Source organism: Phoxinus phoxinus, assembly GCF_949152265.1.
Source record: "Phoxinus phoxinus genome assembly, chromosome: 3".
NCBI lineage: Eukaryota > Metazoa > Chordata > Actinopteri > Cypriniformes > Leuciscidae > Phoxinus > Phoxinus phoxinus.
The window spans coordinates 42,336,736-42,358,225 of NC_136878.1; the positions used below are offsets into that span (position 1 = coordinate 42,336,736).

General features: G+C 38.3%; 1 protein-coding gene across 1 annotated transcript in view; it reads left to right on the forward strand.

Moving 5' to 3' along the window:
• Positions 1–8,740: 8,740 nt before the first annotated feature.
• LOC306995198 (transmembrane protein 47-like) overlaps positions 8,741–21,490 on the forward strand; it is a 30,091-nt gene continuing 17,341 nt past the window's right edge. Inside the window, exons 1-2 of the mRNA XM_079606563.1 lie at positions 8,741–9,090; positions 17,624–17,764. Coding sequence (XP_079462689.1) covers positions 8,895–9,090; positions 17,624–17,764 — 337 coding nt within the window. The 5' untranslated portion in view covers positions 8,741–8,894. The remainder of the gene's footprint in view (positions 9,091–17,623; positions 17,765–21,490) is intronic.

Consider the following 21,490-nt stretch of genomic DNA (forward strand, 5'->3'; position numbering starts at 1 on the left):
CATTGGTTCCCACTAAATCAGTTCATATAGCCTAAAGTATGCAACAATAAAAACAATTTCACAGCAATGCATTAGTATTAAAGGATATACCATTTGTTGTTAAAATGACATATGAAAGAAATGTCCAAATCTGTGTCAGTTAAATTATCGGTTATTTAAAACCAATAGCAAGGCGTCTGGATCCACATCATCAGACTGCGCGTAACTCTACCTCAGGAAACATCTCCGTTTGCCCCGCGCTCTCCACGTCTGACGGTAACGGGGCGATTGTGTGTTTCATCCGGTAAAGCATCACAATCATTAAGGCCAGAAGAAACAGCAGCAAACACACAAAAAGTCCAAGATATGTAGATAAACTCGGCAGTCTGGGGTCCGGATGTCCTATGTGCGCCACGGTGGTGGTCCAAATGGGTTCCTCGGTTGACCCATTTTGCAAAAGTATAGGCAAATCGTCAGGTGTGGGCGTGAAAAAGTTCCTCCAAATAATTCGCTCGTCTATCATGTTGAAAGAAAAATATAGCCCGTTTAGGGTTGCTATAAACGTCGCCTACTGAAATCAACTCGGAACTATTTCCAGTTACCGCCTTCCCATGTTGGTGTAGCAAAAATGCAATTCAGCATAACTTGCAGATGTTGTCGATAGCATCATCATGGAGTATCCAGGAAGAAAAGACAGATGTGTGTGTGGTCACGCGTCGTGAGTGAAAGAAGCGCCTGTTTGTCGCGAGAGAGTGGCAGCGCCTATCTTCACAGCAAACGCGATTTATGAGCACAAAAACATGATCGCTTCCACGCAATTTCAGTGTGCTTCACCTTAACCATGACAGGTGTCAACTGTCGTTTTTAAACCGCGCCTTTCTCTGGTTAGCTACCTCACAAACAGTTCATGAAGACACGACACCGGTTGATGTAAATGCCAGTAATGACCTTGCGCGTGTTGGTGATTCCGCAGGCGTGTTATAGGCGCATCCGAAATAAAGACAGCCTATGTCTCTCATCTGTCAAATCGATTGAATCAAAGAGGTACATACCGCTAAATATCAACGTCTTCAAGCTGTCCGTGACCTTCGGCTGTTTATCTATTAATAAAAGAGTTTGCTCATACACTAGCCTAATGAATCCCTCGAGACTGTTGCTTTCTAATAGCAATCGTCTCCTAAATCGCTTTCCATACTATGACATGTTTCATGCCCAGTATACAAACTTTTAATTATAACATCTTTTAACAATGAATTATTTAATCCAACACAACATAGTCGAAGAGGTTTTCGTGTGATTTTATGGATGGATGGGATCTACAGTATGAGAGATGTCAGCTTACATTCGAAATTCCCTTTATGACATTTATTTCAAACTCATAACAAAGAGGATTTAATCAAATCCACTGGCTAGCATGGTGAGTGTTGGCAGAAGATAATATTTCTTTAAGAAAATATTACTGGTTTCTTATTATTGCTTAAAAAGCCTCTTCTAACAATTCCTCTATACCCCAATTTTCAATCAACTGTGAAAATGTAATCCATTAAAACTTTTTTAAAAGAAAAATAATGAAATGTCCTGTCCACCTTGTTCAGCTCAAAACGAAAATGTCATATGATGGCATATAATTCCAATTGAAAAGCTATGCATGATTAGATTGTTTAGTGTAATATTCAATGTTGGTTTATAACGGTGAATGGAATGGATAATGAAAGGGAATAGGCTAAGGGAAAGGTTGATCTTTTCCAGTGGTTTTATTCCACAAAATACAATTTTCCAAAAGGCGACACAAACGTAGTGTAAACAGCTTTAAGACAAAGACAATAACTAACCAAGAACTGAAACATTTTATAAATGCTACTTTTAAACTATATATATATATATATATATATAGCCTATTGCGCGCTCTGTGTGTGTGTGTGTGTGTGCATAGTATAACATTTGCCCTAGTAAGCACCATTAATTACAGTATATACAGACACATACGTGACAGACTTGTATGAGTGTAGATAGATGAACTGTGAAAGACTGTGGAATGGCAATTATGCTAACAAGTCAGACCTGGAGACAGGATGAGTAACAGGGATGCAGATAGGCAGATGGCAGGGCGAGCAAGGAATGTCCAGTTCAGACACGTATACAGCATCTATTTGCATATGTGTGTGTGTGTGTGTGTGTACTTCTTATGAATGCTCTGTTCCGGTGCTCAGCTTCTGGTGCAGCATGGGATCTTAAAAAAAGGCTCATTCTTTCTTTCTTTATAAATCATATGATTTCCTCCTCCAAAAGCTTTTCCTATCTCTTTCTTTTTTCTTCTTTCCAGACACTCCCATATCTCTTTCTGACCTGCCATGGTATCAACAAAGGGCAGAGCTAATTAAGGCTGGATGAAATTCACATGGTTTGTTTCATTCATGACTGAAGATTTCTGTAGACGCTGACCTACTTAACATGCACTATTTTATGTGGATGATCAATTTTTGTTTTAATCCAAATATTCATGTTTCAAAACTATGAAATCTTAGAAAAATGCGTTTGTAACACGCTTTGAGAATCTGCAAAACATAAACACTTTATAATACTGCTAAGGTCATGGCAATGTACTTCCTGAGTTAATACTTACTTCAACATAAAAGACAGGAAACTAATCATGAAGCAATCAAGGGCTAACCTTATCTACCACTTGTCACGATTAAATTATGTTTAGTCCTGTTTTGTCCTTAGTTTTGGTTTTACCTGCTCACCTGTGTTACCTTTTTTGTTTACGGTGACCAGGGAGGGGACATGTTCGGTTCACTTAGTTTTGTCGTGGCCACAACATATAAACTCGTGGGAACGTGATAATATGTTGTTGCCATGAGATATTAATTAGTGGGAACGTCATATTAAGTTGTGGGAACGTGATAATAAATCGTGGCCACGAGATAATTTTGTTGAGGTAACATCATTATGTCGTGGCCACGAGATAATTTTGTTGAGGTAACATCATTATGTCGTGGCCACGCAATGTAAAGTCGTGGCCTCGAGATCATATGTTGAGGGAACGATATATTTTTCTCGTGGCCAAGTCTTCATATTTTGAGAGAAGGACATCTATTTCTCGTGAGTTATGTTTAAGGGTACCACACCGGTCAGCAGTAGAAGATGGAGATGACTGATGAAACAACATACTTTGAATTAGGAATGTCATATAAAGATAAAGTGCAGTCTCTGGCATTAAGATATGTGTTATAAGTGAAAGACACTGAAGCGCATTCTTAAGTTGAATGGGCTTTTTCATCTGAAATTTGTTGGCTTGAATGAGCCGAAAGCCAGCGCGCTAAGAGAGCGCACGCAGCGGGTCAAAGCTGTATCGCCCCAGTTTCTACACGTCGTCTAGCTCCTTTTATCAGGAACAAATGGCCATAACCTGCAAATAGACATGAGTCATGACATTTTGTATGTGGTAAATTACATGATTTCATTCATGGTTATTATTTGACAGATTATATCTTATCCAGTCATTTTAGCTCTTGAAATGCCTTTAAATGGCAAATTAGACCAGTAACATAGTTTTACACTTGCCAAAAAGTGTATTGACCCTTTAAAGGGTATTTCAAAAAGGACTGAATGAGCTGTCAAATATAACCATCATGAATGAAATCAAGTAATATTCAGAGTGCAGAAAGAACAGATTGCTCAATAAGTGGAGGCTTTAAATCGCTTTTTGGCAAGTGTAAAACTACATGTTTCTTGTCTATGGCAGTGTGGCGCTGTGCTCGCCATGATGTCCTGTCTGCAATCATCTCTTCAAGGTCATTTGGGTCCATAGTTGCATAGTTTCAAATTGGCTTTGAGGTCGTCCTTGTAGCGATTTGGTTGCCCTCCTTGAGAGCACATGCGGCTCTGGAGCTGGCCATAAAAAACCTGCTTCAGCAGGCGTAAATCTGCCATGCGTACAACATGTCCAGACCAGCAAAACTGCGCCGCAAGCAGGAAGGCCTCAATACCAGTGATGCCACAGGTCTGAAGTACCTCAGTATTTGGGGCTTTATCCTGCCATTTGACGTGTGCAATATGACAGAAACAGCGCATATGGAACTAATCAAGTTTGGTAATCTGCCGGCGATAAATGATCCAGGACTCAGATCCATACAACAACACTGTGAGGATGACTACCTTATACTGCCACTTTTATGTCCAGCCGAATGCCGTGCTCATCCCATATTCTCTTAGACAGTCGACCGAAGGCAAAGCTATCTTTTGCGATGCGGGCACTGATGTCGGAGTCCGCTGTCGTATCAGCTGAGAGAATGCTACCGAAGTAGCAGAATTTGTCAAGGGCCGTCAGCCGGGTCTCACCTGCGGTAATTACCGGTGGATTTGGAGTTTAAGTTGTTCACCGCTTGAAGCATGACTTCTGTCTTCTTTAGACTGACAGTGAGCCCAAACCTAGAAGCTGCAGTTCATCATTACAGTTTACTCACCATCCAAAGACAAAGGTTCTTTGATTTTTTATTATTTTTTTTTTATTATGGACATACCTGTAAAGACACACAAGGCATGTTTACATGTAAAATATGACCCTTTCTATAGAAATCAAATGTGAAATGCTAATTAGCTAATGCTAATCGAAAAATACATTCAAACTACAAAAATACAGTTAAGTGCTGTACATAACATTGTACAAATTCCCATTAGTATGAACATATTGTAACGGTCATCAGGTGGAGTGCCCTTGAGAGCCACCAGGGGACTATCATGATTCCCTCACAACTACATTTCCCATAACTCACTGCCCGGACTCTACATCCATTATCACATTCACCTGTGTCTCATTATCCTGTTGAGCTCATCCTATAAGCCTGGTTCACCCTATCATTCACTGCGATGTTTTGTTTGTTGTTGCGCTGCATTTCTGAGCATTCTCCTTGGTTTCATTGTCTCTTGGATTGGTCTCTTGGATTCGGAAGGAAAAGTATATAGCTACATTATAAATGAACAATAAAAATCACAAAAGGTTTTAGATCAAATTATAGGAGGTAATTAGTGGTCTTTTTTCTTTTCTTGTTTGATTGGACAGATCTATAATGGCAAATTATAAAGCAAATAGTTCCAGTCATTAATTATGATCGGCCACGTTTTAAACCGTTGTAATCTATAAACACACACCTATGACCTTATTACATCTGTATTATACAACGAGTTGTTCCGTTCCTTGATTCTGATTGGTTGAGCCTTGTTCAAAGCTGTTGTAAATTACTCTACAAACAACAACTGTTATAAATATATGTATGGACTAACTGTTTTATAAATCAATAAACCCCTTGAAGCCGGTTTACAGTGAATTTATAACAGCTAAGGAGGTTTTAGGCACTCCCCTCCACGTTGTGCCTAAAAATGCCCCTTTGCTCTTCTAAATTCACTGTAAACCACGGCTTTAAGGGGTTTATTCCTTTATGACTGCACCTCTGGGTCTGTTATGTGTTGCTTGGCAACCATTCTGCTAAAAATTGCTGAAGAATTGTTGAGTGGTAGAATTATTGCTTGGTCGAAATACTATGATTTATCAACAAATTATGTCGCTGTATGCTTATTTATGTAGTTACCATTTTATAAAAGCAATAAGCCCAGTGAAGCCGTGGTTTACAGTGATTTTAGAACAGAACAACTTCATTTTGATTGACAGAATGTCTGTGATTTCAAACTCTAAATATCAAGCATATACTGCTCCCTACCTACTGTCTTTCTGTACAGCTTGTATAACCTTCAAACTCAAAGCTTTTTGAACTTTTTTTTGTACTTTCTGGCGAGGCTTTGTCAAGCAGCATTCAAGGTTGAAAAGCTATTCATTGTCAACTAGAAATGGATTTTTTTTTTTGACATTGATTTGATATACAATGTTTTTGACATGTCTATCAAAAAAGGCATCTTATATAATGTGTATCTTAATTATAGTCTATTTAATGTTTTGTTTTTTTCCGGAATTATTTAAAGTCGGTGTGAAACTGAAATTGTGATGAATTGGAGCTGTCTGTTCTCTTATCTCTAATCTCAAACACTGATCGGACTGTACCCCCCATAGCCTTAAATAGGCCACATGTAGTGGTGTCCGAAACCATAGTGGACGTTATTGAGTGCACTCAATGAATCCTGTAATGCACCGTGATAAAGAGTGTACAGCTGTTGTCCATCCATTTTCCTATCTGCTGATACAGTGTAATATCCTACATGAATACATTCCTTTTTAATTGATTATTAAATTGTTTTAATAAGGTTTATACATAGTTTCCATGACAGAGTTCAAGATAAATCTTTGATTTAGGCTACTACTGGAGCTGCCAGTTTGCTACGTTTCAAATGATTGTTAAACGGTAAGCACAAACTATGCAAAAGCGGCAGCCCTTCCGGCACACTCCGTGTCCAAATTCACTCTCTCGTTTTTATTCACTCCTTCAAGTGGAGTAATGCAGGGAATAGTGAATGATGAGGGTATGGGGCAATTTCAAACAAAGCTGATTTCGATTACCAGGACAAATTAATTAAAATAATAATAATAATAAAAATGCAACCAAATAATAAACAATGCGATATTCCATTAAAAAAAATACATAAATGGACGATTTGCTTGTATACTTCAATCTACAGCAATTTATAAACATACAAAAATATCAAACTGTTGTTGGCTAACTGAAATGTTAAATGACAAATTACATCAAATTATAACATAAAACTTGTGTAACGTGGTCAAACTCAGAAACGAAGGAGAGCAGGATCCAAAAACAGGGTATAGGCTATTTAACAAAGATAAAAAGATATAATCTAAAAACTGAAACCATCAGGAACAGAACTGAGATCAGCAATGCATAGACGTGAAGAAGACCTGACAATGAACCCAGGAAACACTGGGGTTAAATACACACAGGGTAATAGACTAACAAGACACACCTGGACACAATCCGGGAACTAATCAAGAAGAAACGGGACTACAAAATGTGGCACAGGAAGAGGAACAGGGCAGAATGCAACATAAAAGTCAAAATAACAAAAACACAAGGTAGCCTAGTCTACAAAACATGTCTGAAAATGTCTTCAGAAAAAGTTCAGCAAAAAAGGGACATCAAGTAAACTGCGACAAAAAAAGTGTATGATCAATTGTCCTTTAAATGTTAATTGACATTTTATTTGTCTGACATCATTGGATGTGGTCAAGCATCAACAAATAGAAGCTCATCTTAAACAAGGCTATGTTATCAATATATGAATTTTAAATACATTTTATTGTGGGTTTTAAATAATCAAATAGACAGTTAAAAAAAAAAATCAAAAATCAAATAGACAGTTACAAAAGATACTGCTAAATATACTAAATATTTCCTAAAATCACTGTCCCACTTCAAGTTCAAGTGAAAAGCAGTGTTTGACTAACTTGTTTGACTAACTAAAAACCTAACAGAAATTGCATAAAATATTGCTTCAAAACATTTTCATAGGGTAAGTCGGGGAAGGAAAATAGTTTCTCCTGACCATAGATGACACAATATCTCAGCACTTTTGATCTATGCTACTTTTAATGTATGAAGACTTCAGATGCAAAAGCCTCTAAGCGCCATCTGAAATGTTCTTCTAAAATGAGCATTTTTATCAAGCTCATATATTTAAGTTCAGTAATTTCACTTTAATGACAATTAATAGGTAATTTTCATTGCCATTAAAGTGAAATAACTGAACATAAATATACAAGCTTGATAAAAATGCTCATTTTAGAAGAACATTTCAGATGGCGCTTAGAGGCTTTTGCATCTGAAGTCTTCATATATATATGTGTATAGCCTATATATTTTGTTGTGTGAAGTAAGTTATAATTTTTAGTTTATATATAAGTTTTTAGTTTATATAATATAATTATGTACAGTTTTTAGTTTATATATAATTATGTATTATGCATGTATAATTATTAAGTAGCCTAAGTTATAGTTTTAGTTAAAGTATAGTTTTTAGTTAAAGTATAGTTTTTAGTTTATATATAAGTTTTTAGTTTATATATAATTATGTATGTATATAGTTTTTAGTTTATATATAATTATGTATTTTGTGCGTGTGAAGTAAGTTATAGTTTTTAGTTAAAGTATAGGCTAGATTAGATGAGTGAATCATTCAATTTGCATTAGTGTTGCTATAACATATCTCCAATTAAAATATGGGCAATTCAATAAATATCTATATGCCTGTATATAAGTGATAAAATAATTGTACCTTTCAGATTAATCTCTTTTAGGATTCTGCTTTGTCTGTCATCAGTAGGCTACAATTATTTACATTTGTACAGTTGTAGCAAATGTTTCAATTTATAATAACACATTGGCTGATGCATCATCATCCTGCACATTCTAAACGTATATCTAAATATGTTACTTCCCCCAATGTTACCCTATTTATTGTGTTCACTTGTACTCACTCAAACAATTTTTACATTATAGTTCCGGTAGCTACTTGATTCTGATTGGGTGGGGAAACACACTTTTGTGTATTTGGACTTTTGACGTTCTGTAGCTAGTTTCTGAGATATAGCCTGTCATTTGCACCATCTAGCCAGCCCTGGTCTGCAATAGCCTATGACGCTGCATGACAAAATCTATAATGTTTGAAGATTGCTTGCATTACATAGCCTAAATGTATAACGTTTCCTTTGACTTAATTTCCATCTCCCCAGTAGGCTATGTTGGTGTTTTTTCTCGATTGGTCGTTGGGTGGCGCGTTGCTCTGTGTGCGCAGAGCGTTTCGAGTGCTCGGGAAAGTGTCATCGGCACGCACAGCTCAACTCTTTACAGACCGACAAACTTTCACTGCCGGTGCGAGCGCTTCCCCGCTGCTGCCTCTCGGTACTCATATCCCGACGCGAGTGAGCGAGACCCGCGACAGTCTGCTATGAGAAAATGTCCGTGAATGATGTATACGTGTTCCGGCCGTTCAAACTCATCGCTCTTCTCTGCGTGTTTCTCGCACTTTGCCTGGACATTGTCGCGCTGCTGAGCCCCGCGTGGGTGACGGCGGATGGATACGCGCTGTCGCTATGGGAGTCATGCAGGGAGATCGAGACCGACTGGACCTGCATCTCCACCCTCAAGTCTGGTCAGTGCCCTTACCAATGTTTTCAAGGAGAGAAATGCACGTTGTCCTAAATAAATACGGGGATTGTGTATAGCCCCGTTATAGGCTAACTATTATTATAGTTATTTATTAAACTATACGATTGCTGTTGATGTGTTTAAAGCTAGACGATTTTACGCCTTGGAAGCGTCCGTTGACAAACAAACAATAAATAAATAAATACATAAACAAACTTCGAATGTAACAATTATTAATTGATTGTTGCATTAGCGACAATTGACGTCACACATCGCATTTTATAGCCATTTGCTTTGTTTGTCTGCACGTGAACATTTAACCACATAGACTAGATGGTAAAAATTAGCGGAAAACACCAAAGCCCAAAGTCTCCAAAATGTGTCCAAAACAAGCCCATGTGTGGTGATCCGCCGTTTCACTTGAAAACAGCACTGTCGTAATTTGATATGAGAAATGTGCGGAATTTACGGTGGTGCACAACACCGATCGATGACTTGATCAAACAATGGGTCATTGATAGTCGACTCAGTTTGTCTATTTTAAACACCTAGCGGCAGTAGGCTAGTTCATTTGCTTTTTTTTTATTCTCTTGAGCCCAAAATCAACTCTTAACCGAGCTCAACAATAATCTGGAAATACAGATGTTCAGGCATCCCTTTACACCCTTCTGTTGCACGAGTTTATCTTCATGTTGATGAGCAATTATTCCCCATCTGGGAGGTTTCGCGTCGACTCTCGTGGGCTTTGTGATGGGGTAGGCGTGTTCCTCACCATTGTTGTCTAGCTGGCAGGAATGTCTTTGTTTTCATGCTTTTTGGGGGGACGTTTTTTGTAAACCAAATACAGCATGATGTGCTAGCGTTAAGTAATGCATTAGTCCATTGAAGTATAAAAAAGGAATGTGATTTTCTGATCATTCCCCCTGTGGTTTCAAAACTATGACCTTTTTGGTCTCTGTGATTTTTCCAAGTAAGACATGTTCCTGTATCAACATATTTTGTTGATCCTGGAACAACATTCCTGTCTGAAACTTTAGTCCTAACCATATCCTAACCCGTTATCCCTAAAGTCAGAGGGAAATGATAGATGAATAACACATGTAGAAGCACTGGTTATAAGCCTAAACTTGACATAAACTTTAAACTTGTCCCTCAAATCTGATTGGTTGATTTGGAATGTTGTTCCCGGATCAACAAAGATGTTGATCCAGGAACATGTTGTACTTGGTAACACAAAAGGAGAACTTTTGAAGACTGCTTTCGAACTTTTGAAGACATCTCTTTTCCATGTAGGCTATTTGCAATGAATGGAATACAAAAACACCACAAACGTGTTTATTTTGACTTCTGTGGTATATTTTAAGTCTTTTGAAGACCAGGCCATTATTTACTGAAGACCTTTACATTCTCCTTAGCAAGTTAATGAGAAAAGTAGTGTATGATTCATGAAGGAAGTGTTCTTTTGAGTTCCTTCCATTGTATCATTTTGTCCAGTTCATAAACCCGGTCTGAGTAATTCACTAATCTGGATCCAGTTCCTCGAATTAATAGTGGCTCACTGGTTGGATAACAATGCAAATTTCAGTCTGTTCCTCACACAAAGCTATTGAATGTCTTTAGGAAACTTTGCAGGAATATAATGCATGAGTCATAGATCACTTGTCTTGTATACTTTTATGGTACTGCTGCCACATCCTTAATTTCACATTTTAATGTTCCCCGTTCACTGTAATTGCAATGACATTGCACAGTCTTCAGAATTTTTAACTGCTCATTGAATAACAAAGTCATACACGTTTGGAATGACATCAGGATGAGTAAATGACAGAAGTGTCTTATTTCAGACCTACTCGGGTCACATCAAGTGACAATTTGCAGTGAACCAGATCTTAAATCGAATTCCATTCCAGACCTCATCAGTGTTGAGAATACATTTGCAAGCCATATAGAAAAAGACAGAAACACGGGGTTTCTTCTTGTTTTCTGTGCCGCTGTGCCGCAGTTTGGTCCCTGGCATGTCTTGAAACAGTTCTTTGGTGCATTCCCTCTCTTATGTTCTCTCTGGCTGGCTCTCTTGTTGTCCTTCTGGCATACACTGCTGAGAAAGATGGCGATCTCTGAAGAATCCCAGGGCAGTTTCTGATGAGACAGCCTACAGCAGGCTCCTCACTGGGAATGGAGTGTGGAAGAGAACCCTAGAGATGCTTTCTGTGGGATTATGGCTGTATTGATGTATAGTCCGTATTTCTCTCTGTCTTCGTCATCTTTTATCATTAGCCTATCTCTCTGTACAGATCTGTCCTAAGGGGAAGCTTGAGGATACACTCTTAAACTTCGATTGGAAGGGGTTGTGTTGCATGCTTTGTGGGACAGAGATAAGAGGATTTCTTGCGAGAAGGACACACACACACATAGTTGATGATTTTGTAAGTTTGCAACCCATTTTAGTTTTGCAATGTTGTATTTGTGATTGAAACTTTATATTCGAAGGGTGAATAAAATGAATGCAGACAGAAATTGTTGATTGTGAAATGTAACCATCACACACCAGAATAGAGCCAGACTAAGCCACATAAATGCCGATTTGCTTGAACAATGCACTGGCTAAATGGCTTATGTGGCTATTGATTAACTGAATTGTGCCCAATTCGAGGATACACACCTGTTTCTTACTTTGTCTCCGTTGTGATTCATTCATGTAGGTCAGTTCATGTTCTCTTTTAACTTAGTGTGGTGACCCCTACCGCTCAAACCCATAGGCACATTCACGAAACAGAATGCTCTGGAAAAAAACTTGAATTAAGATAGAACAGATGGACAGTGGCTCCAAAAGCCTGAGACACTACAAATGCTTCTAGTCTCAGTTGTAGACAAAGACTTAAATGCATCTCTTTAATGATAAGCATGTTTTAATTTCTTCACTGTCAGGATATCATTTTTCTTTTAATAAAAACTTTAAAAATTAGTTTAGGATAAATTTCATTTCTTATTTCTTTTGAAAAACACCAACTAGGGTTTGGAATCTAAAATCAGAATTGCTAAATCTCAGACGATAACCAACCCTGCTATCACCAACGTTTGTATGCTAAATCAGTCATGTCATACAAACAAAATCTTGTGGTACAAATAAACATGCATAAAAAAAACATAAAACAGGAAATGATATCATTGAGAGGACCTCACTACTGCGTGCCAAGGTCAAGATGACAAAATATCAAATAATTTGAGCTTTTTATGACAAAGCAAGTTTTCTTTGTAAAATGTCATACATAGTGCCTCATGAGTCATGAATTTTGTGCTGCCGATTAGTTTCAATATAAATAATTGTTCTTAACGATTTTTTTTTAGGGCTGTCAAATATATATATATATATATATATATATATTTTTAGTTTATCATCTTACATTTTTAACGCAGCATCCACTATTTTCCCTGGTATCGTAACAGTATCACCATCGGGATGGTCCAGAAAGGGAATGTTCCAAATGTCGGCCTATCCTATGATTCTCCAATCATTAATTCAACTGATTTTAAACCATTCAAACGCGATAAGAAACAAAAGAGAACTCAATTCGGTACTGGCGCGGTCTTTGTCTCCCGAAACGTCCACACAGAAAGACACTTCTCAGAAAGCGTCCCAGTACACATTATACCGCTGCAATGGATTCAATATATACACATTATCCCCTTAGACGAAGAACGGAAAATAACTTTGCTGTGAATCTAGGTTTTTACATTTCTTATAGGCCTATTTGAAATGTAAAATTAAAATGTACATTACCTAAATGTAAACTTCACAATTATTGCATTATATGTCAAAAATGTGGAATTAAATCAAATTACAGTAACCAGAGAATAATTGCAACTGGCATATCGGCTTCTGATACTGTATATTAATGGATTAATAGTTCATAATATTTATTTAAAATACTTATTTGTCATTTAAAAAATATTTATAGTTTTTTAAAATAAATATCAAGATTTGCATACTGACATTTAATGTGTAGGAAAAGGTAAGAAATCAAGGTGAATGAAATCAGAGACACTCCCTCTGTATGTGATTTATTTCTGAAGTGTGTGATTTTACTAAATGAATGTGAGCTCATGCTGGGGTAAGTGAAAGAGGCAATCCTGCATTATATTCGAACGATCTCGAGGATTTGATTGGGGTATGACTTGCTCTGAGTCTTTGCGAACAGGATTAGCTTTAGTCACAGTGCGGTTTAGTTCTGGATCAGACTCAGTGGACTGAACTTAATCTGTGTTCTGGAAACTGTAACAAAATAAAACAGTCTGATAATAATCAAATGATAATATTCCAAATCAAACAGCCAGTATATCAGTCCTTAAATATAATTGATAGTCCAGTTTCTAAACATTTCTAACTACATAGTAAGGTTTTATAGTAATAGTTACACCTCATTCTTTGCCTTTGTCAAATTCAATTCCATAAGACTTTCTCTCTTCCATGAAACAGATTACCAGGTATGAATATGCGATTTGAGAGTGACCTATTGATTTTCCCCACTAATGAATAGATCATCAGTATCAATAACACAAAGTCATTAAAACAAACATGATTACATAATGCTTAAAATATCTGAATTTGTTTTGTAGAAAAGTGCAGCATGAACGTTCTTCAAAATATCGGTTTTCATATTCCACTTAAGAAAAACATATGGTTTGGAATCTGGTGGTGTGTAAATAATTTTTTATCATTTTTTTGGTGGAACTATTTCCTCAATGTATTGTTACTAAACTGCTCACTATTCTGCATCAAACTCACACTCATCTCAATTAAACGAAGAGACTCCAAAGCTAGACTGCTTATTTTTCAGTACTTACTGAATATAAATGATAAATTAAGATCTAATAAAGACCAAAGTAAAGTTTTGTTGTAAGGTTGATCTGTTCCTTGTCCATAGTAGAAGAGCTGGGTGGAGCTCATGTAGAAGGCATTTCTAAACTTGCTTTCACTCTGGTCCCATTTTACATGGTGTTTTTAGAGAACAGGGCTCAATGCATAATCAATGACATAGATACCCTGGGAAAACCCTTGTGTCTTTTCTGCCTCACACACTCATGCTGTTGATTGGCTGTTGTGACTGATGGTGCTTGTGTTACGGGCTATATTGAGCTCACTGCTCTTTTTTGGCACAACTCATTAAAAAAACAACACCCAGGAGGACACAAATGAATAAAGTGCTTAGAGGTATCAGAGAGTGTGTGTGTTGAGGTAAAGTGTATGTAGGTGCATGTGTTTGTGTGTGTGAGTGAGACACACACACAATCCTTGAACCCCTGGGAGATTATTGTAAAAGGATCAAATTAAGGGCTAATTTACTCTGAGTGCCTTTCTTGTCTTATTTGGGGCAAGAGAAGTGGGATTAGACTTGAGAGGAATTATGACAAAAAAACTATTGAAAAGAATGTGTGTGAGAGAGAACGGCGGCATAAGCTTTATGCCTAGTGTGATAAAACATTTCACTCGTGTATCATGCCAAATCAGAAATCCAGCATTCTCACAGAACTGTCCAGCACACTAAAACCAGCATGTGCCTCAGCAGAAAGCAGTCTGTCATGTCTTAGTTTGTGCTGTCTGTTCAGTAAAAAAAGAAAAAAGAAAAGAAAGTCATCTGAATTTCAACCGGCTTTGCATTGTTACAATGTCAGTGCAGTGGTATATCTAAATTAACATAGTTTACTTTTTCTTTGTTACCTGGACCAAGAAATTCCAGTTTATTTGTCAGCAAAAGTCCACCGGATGATGCAAAATGCGACTGCTTTAGGGATTTTGTGAAAACGGAAATTTAAAGTTAAAATGTAAACTACAAGCACAGAGGTTTTTTTCAGATTTTCCGTTGCAGTGTTCTCTTCATGTTTCCTATACTTTGCTGCCGTTAGCCACTGCCTACAACACGGTGGATCCTTCACTAGAAAACAAGTCGACACCATTGTGACTAAAAGTTTGATAAAAAGTATTTCCAACTCCTTCAAGGTATATGACTCTGGTCAAGCTTATCCAATAGGAGTAGACTGGGAGTGGCCTTGGACGGCAACATACCCAGTGCATTATGGGTGTTGAAGTTTTCCTACCTATTTAGCCAAAGGAAAGACAACACACACCCTTTTCTCCGTTTTCTCTAGCTGTGCGTGGAAGCAGAAGATAGAAGTGCAAAAAGGGGAATGTGTTTTCTGATTGGATGATTGTTTCATCTTGATCATTAACCTTTTAACCAGTTAGTGTGACGTCTTGTGTGGAGCTTGTCAGCCGTTGTTAACTTTCTTTGTATAAGTAACTCAGTATGGAGATGTTTTCTTAAAATGTTCATGCCTTGTGTCTGTTGTATACCCTGAAGAAGGCTCTCAAGCCAAAATGCGTTGGTCATTTTTAGAATTGATTATGACAGACCAAAGCTTTAATAGACATTACAAAGAGTGACTTTATAATTCAGCATATTGTTTTATTTCCATATCAGTAATCTACAGTACTCAGTACATTTTGCACACAGGATGCATTCTTATATTCTGTCTGCAATGCATTGCTTTCTTGCTAGTCTATATGCAGACATCTTTGGCATGTGAGTTTAAAAGGCATGTTAAAAACGTGACCTCTGCATTCTGTTCTAATTCCATTGCACTAGCGAACTCATGAGACTGTCATGGACAGATTATAGCCTTATGACCGAGGTTCCAAGGCCAGCCCTCCTCTTATTGCCCCATACATGCATTTTCTGAGTAAAAAAAGAAAGCAAACGAGCCTTATACCTTATGATTGAAATCTCAAAAGCTGAGTAAGAACTTAAATGTTTCATAATTTCAACTTTATTTTGCAAATGTAAATTAAGTGGTTAATTAATCTATGTAGGCAGTGCCTTAAATGTGAAAAAATATCCAAACAATACATGCATTTGCACATATAAAAAATATGGTCACAATTACAAAAATGAATTTAATTGCATCACTGACAAAATGCGTTCAGAAGCCACATTTGTGCCGAGGAAGTGCCTTGGACAAATAACATTTATCATTTTGTCAGTCCAGTTACTGGCACACATTCAATGCACCGTTTGTCTGTCATTATCAGTTTTACTTTCGCAGTACTTTTTCTTTGGCTGTCAGGATCCTACAGGGCTCACTTCTCCAGGCCCCTGGCAGTCATCGGCCCCATTCATCCAGCCAAAAGGCATTTTTGGTACTATGGCAAAATGTAACAACATAGCAGCTTGGCATTAATTTTAAATGTGCGCTCACAGTATTTGTTGCATTTATCTTGGTTTTACAGTGCTTCAATCAATTGAACTCTCACTTTAAATGGAATCTGCAGGCTTTAGTGAAAAAGCTGCCTAAATGTGAAATTGCCTTTGTCCAGCAATGTCAACATATTTAATTGGTTGTAATGCTTGTCCTACACCTACAAAGGTGTAGAACATTTTCAGTGCCTCTTCGTTCACATGGGTGTTAAAGGAGTGTTTAGGGGGAAGGATGGAAGGTTGCCATTTGGCAGATAGAGGCAAGTGTAAATATAATGTCATTTCCTCCCATCTGTTTGCTTAATGGCCTCTGTGGGGTTAGAGATGTTTAGGTTTGACTCTGCTTAAGCTCATTCACTCCAAGACTAAGTGTTGCAAACGACCGGCACGTTTTCACCTTAAAACTATTAACATCAAATCTGAACAAAGGTAAATCATGCTTCAGTGTTTTACATACAATATGATTCAGTGGTTAAACACCAAGCAAATGTTCACAATCAATCCAGAAGATTCCTTTGTTTCCATTTAATGGATTTTTGCTTTGGAAATTTGCACTCAGTGTGAATATGCTCACGCTCGTCCATAATGACAGTGAACAGCGACCTTCATGCGTTTATGATGTTCATTAAAGGATTAGTACACTTTAAAATGAAAATTCTGTCATCATATACTCACCCTCAAGTTGTTTCAAACCTGTATGAATTTCTTTCTTCTGCTGAACACAAAGGAAGATATTTTGAAGAAAGTCAATAACCAAACAGTTAACTGGTCCCATTGACTTCCATAGTAGGAAAAAAATAATAATATGATAGTCAATGGGACCAGTTAACTGTTTGGTTACCGACATTCTTCAAAATATCTTTGTGTTCAGCAGAAGAAAGAAATTCATACAGGTTTGAAACAACTTGAGGGTGAGTGTATTTTCATTTTAAAGTGCACTATCCCTTTAAAGAGTGCATAAGATCAACAGTAGGCCATCACGCCGGTTGATTCTGGAAAAGCTGATGAGCGCACTATTTTGAGAAATCAAAATTAAGAAAAATGTGCTTAATACTACATTTAAATTTTAGGTTTGCCCTCAAAACACTTGGAATTTATTGCATGTTGAGACTGGACGCAGGTCATTGCCAAATTTTTTTGTGTTACATTTCTCCATTTGTATTCCGAATGAATTTTAATGTTTGGATGATGAAATATCTCTTTAACTCTTATAATAGATAGTTATGACTTTGTCAGTTGTAAATGGTTTCTTAACCAATGATTTTCTGTGTCCCTCTCTTTCAGACTGGCAAATAGCGACGCTGATATTGTTGTTAGCTGGGGCATCTGTGACATTAGTGGCATTTCTTATCGCACTGATCTCTTTGTGTAAAGGCACACACAGAAGGCACTATCGTATGGTTGCAGTGTTCCTCTTCTCAGCAGGTAAGACACCACCACATTAACATCTTGCTGGAAAATAGCAGGTGAAATCTGGGAATGTGACCCATGACCTCTAATCCCACGTTGACACCTGGCATAACATCCAATGAGCAAGTGGACTGTGCTAAGCACAAACAGAACGCAAAATATTTATAGTGTATGTAAATGCCATTGGGTCCTGATGGTAACACCTGAGGTTTTTAGATAGCTTTAATCAGAAATGTCCTCAGCTTGTTTGTCTCTCTCTTGCCCACACAGCAGAGGTGAGAGCAGTTCACACATGTAAGTCACGAGTTAGTCTCAAGTCCCTGCCATCAAGTCTCGAGTCAAGTCTAAATCTGCACACATCAAGTCCGTGGCTGAAACCAAGCAAGTCAAGTCGAGTCACAGTACCAAATAACAGAAACATGTATATTTTATAATATTTACCTATATTTTACATACTTATTTTACCTCAGAAATTAACTTTTTTAATGATACATTTATATTTCTTTAAATTCAGAATTACTATAAAAAAATTATAAGAAGAAAAATGTTGAAGGTAAAAACAGTTTTTTTCCACAAGTGTGATGCATAGACATTAATTATATTAGTTTTATAGTAAATTGATGTTAGACGCAGACCTTGTGTCTCCAGATTTATTACCATTGGTCGCCCTTTTCGTCTGTCTGTGGGCTTTGAACATATTTAACCAATGAAAAGTATTAAAAAGAGCATGTGACTGAACTTTGTTACTGCATTGGCTCCTCAAACTGTCGGTCAGACCTCATAACTTCACACACCACTATCGTGAATGAAGTGCCGCACACATTTTGTAGCGTCTCTGCTTGTTTGCAATGCAAGAGTAAATGAACTGTTTCTTTGAATAAGTACAGCATTTAAGAAACACTATCTATATATATATATACAGTAGGCTATACATGGGCTGTATGTTTTTGAAGATCGGAGAAGAGTGTCTTTATTTAGCATTTGTTTAGCCTATACTGTCTTAAATAGCCTGTGCAAAGGACTTCATCGTTAATAACATGAAATTTTGGCTAAATGACAGAAAAAACTGAGTGCCCACATAGCTACAATAAACTTTATAATATAACCTGTAAGTTGATGAAAACATAATGCGATGCACTTTCTGCCTCAGATGCGGCCATTCTAATGACAAAACGTATATGTTCGACTTTCGCTGGTCAGAAACCTCTTAACTCCATTTGAGCTTCATTTTGGTAAAATGTTAATAATATAATGACACATGCAGGTGTCTGAGCATAAATAAAGCCACATTATCAACTTTTACACCATGGTGTTTCATTATATATAAAGTCCTGAATTTCCTGAGAAATTGTGGTTTTGGATATACAAGGTTTTCCGCCTGACAGCAGCGATTTGTTTAACTTTACAAATTTTTTTTCTGTGATTTATCACATACATGAAAGTCAGAAATTAACTTTCCCATTAAGGGTCGATATTTGCTCTCTTTAATTGAATTCCAGGGTTTTTTTTTTCTAACCATATTGAATGTATGCATCATCTTGGTGACTTGAATGCATTTACAATGCAATTAAAACTGCATAAATAATGTTATGAGATTGTTTTAAATATATTTGTTTAATATAGAAATATGAAATGATGTAAAAAATGAAATTATACTTAAAAAAAAGCAGTTTATCTACTTGGAATTGGTCTTCCAAGCTAAAAAAACAAAAACTGTTGCCATATACCGATTGCAGAATACTAATCTAAATGCAATTGATACCAAACTAAATCAATTTAACAAAAGTATTTTTGTGCTTTTCCTCAAACAAAACCATTTTTGAAAATCAACAGGAAACATGTTCTCATGCAAACGTCTCAGGTTACGTATGTAACCCTGGTTCCCTGAGAGGGAACGAGACGCTGCGTTGAGACGCGGTGGGAACGCCTTGCGTGATTGCGTCGTGAAGCACATGTATAATCAGTCCAATGGAAAAAGGGAGACGTCATAGGCGGGTGACGTCATCGACCAGGAAGCTATAAAGCACTCCCGAGATCATAACACACTAGCTTTGAAAAAGCCTGAAGCAAGATGATCACAGGCATGCTGGGAGTATGGCAAAGCAACGCAGCGTCTCGTTCCCTCTCAGGGAACCAGGGTTACATACGTAACCTGAGACGTTCCCTTTCAAGGGAACTCGAGCTGCGTTGAGACGCGGTGGGAACCCTATACCCACGACGCCATATGACAAATGCCTGTTGTGTATGAAGACTGCGCATACTACGAAACAAGCCCCCTAGACCCTGGAGCGGAGTCTAGGTCCAAGTCATAAAAATGGACAAATGTATGCGGAAAGGACCAGCCTGCCGCATTACAGATGTCGTGGAGAGAAACTCCTGAAATTAAAGCCCAGAGGCAGCCATACTCCTAGTAGAGTGGGCCCGGACAGCCAAAGGTGAAGGCTGTCCAGCCGCTACATAAGCAAGTGAGAGAGCCTCAACTACTCGCTTGCTCAATATCTGTCTTTAGCTTTTCCTGATTAAGGTGGAGGACAGAAGGCCTGCAGCACAAATGACCCGCAAATTGAGTAGGGACCTAGGATTACAACCCGGCCTGGGGTGAAGAAAGACTACCACCATACCAGGTGCAAATCCAAGTACGTGCAGGCCTCAGCCTCATGTACCACGGAGAAGATGAAATAAGGATCTCTCCTCAGAGATAACCCAGCAAAGAAACATACATTGCAGAAATCAAGTACTGTACCATAGGGCAGAAAGCAAGATTCAGAAGGTGTTCTCCGCACCCGGCAGAGAACAGTTTACATTTCAATGCATATTCAGTCTTCTCGTGGAGGGAGCTCTAGACTGGAGTATGTCTCCACGACCTCAGTCGAGAGACCTGAATCTATGAGCTGGGCCCCCTCAGAGGCCGAGCCCACAGTATCCAGATAAGGGTAACTCCCGGGAGCAAAGATATCGGGAAATGCGTACAGGTGTAGCCTCGACCACACCTAATACATCGCATCCAGTCCAAGCGGAGCTGGATGCGTCAGGGATAACCACAAAGGCAAAGTTTTAACCGAAGTTCTCCCAAAGAAGCTCCACCACCTCGGGGTGAAGTGTCCATTCCCCGGGCCTCAGCCCCTGCCTCAACAGGATATCTGCTCTGATATACGAGACCATCAGTGTGCTGTCCAGAAGGACAGGCACATGGTGACCTCTCGGTTCTGACAGGAAGTATTGAGATTCTCGGAATACCGCCATCACTTCTAGCCAATTATGTGCCAAAAGGAGATGGTCCTGCCAAAGACCCTTCGCCGAGTGACCACTCATGATCACCCCCCACTTGTGAGGGAAGCATCCGTCGATAGCATAAGCGTCGACAAGGAGCCCCCAACACTGGGACTGGGCGAGGAACCAAGGTTCTTTCACATGACCGAGGCACGTAGGCATATCCGCGTGACCTTGGTCATGTGAAAACGGATTTCCCCTCAGAGAAAACCCCTTGGTCCTGAGCCACCACTGCAGGGGTCTCATGTACAGAAGGCCAAAAGTAATTACGTTGGACGCAGCTGCCATAAGACCCAACAGTCTGAAACTGTTCCACAGTGAGTGACTGGCCTAGTTTTACCCCATTTACAGCGAATCATTAATAACACCTGGAAAAGTGGTCCTCTGATCTGGGAGGAGCACACTCTTCTTGGCGTTGAGTCGCAACCCCAACATCTTAAAGTGAGACAGAACGGCATCTCGATGCCAAAC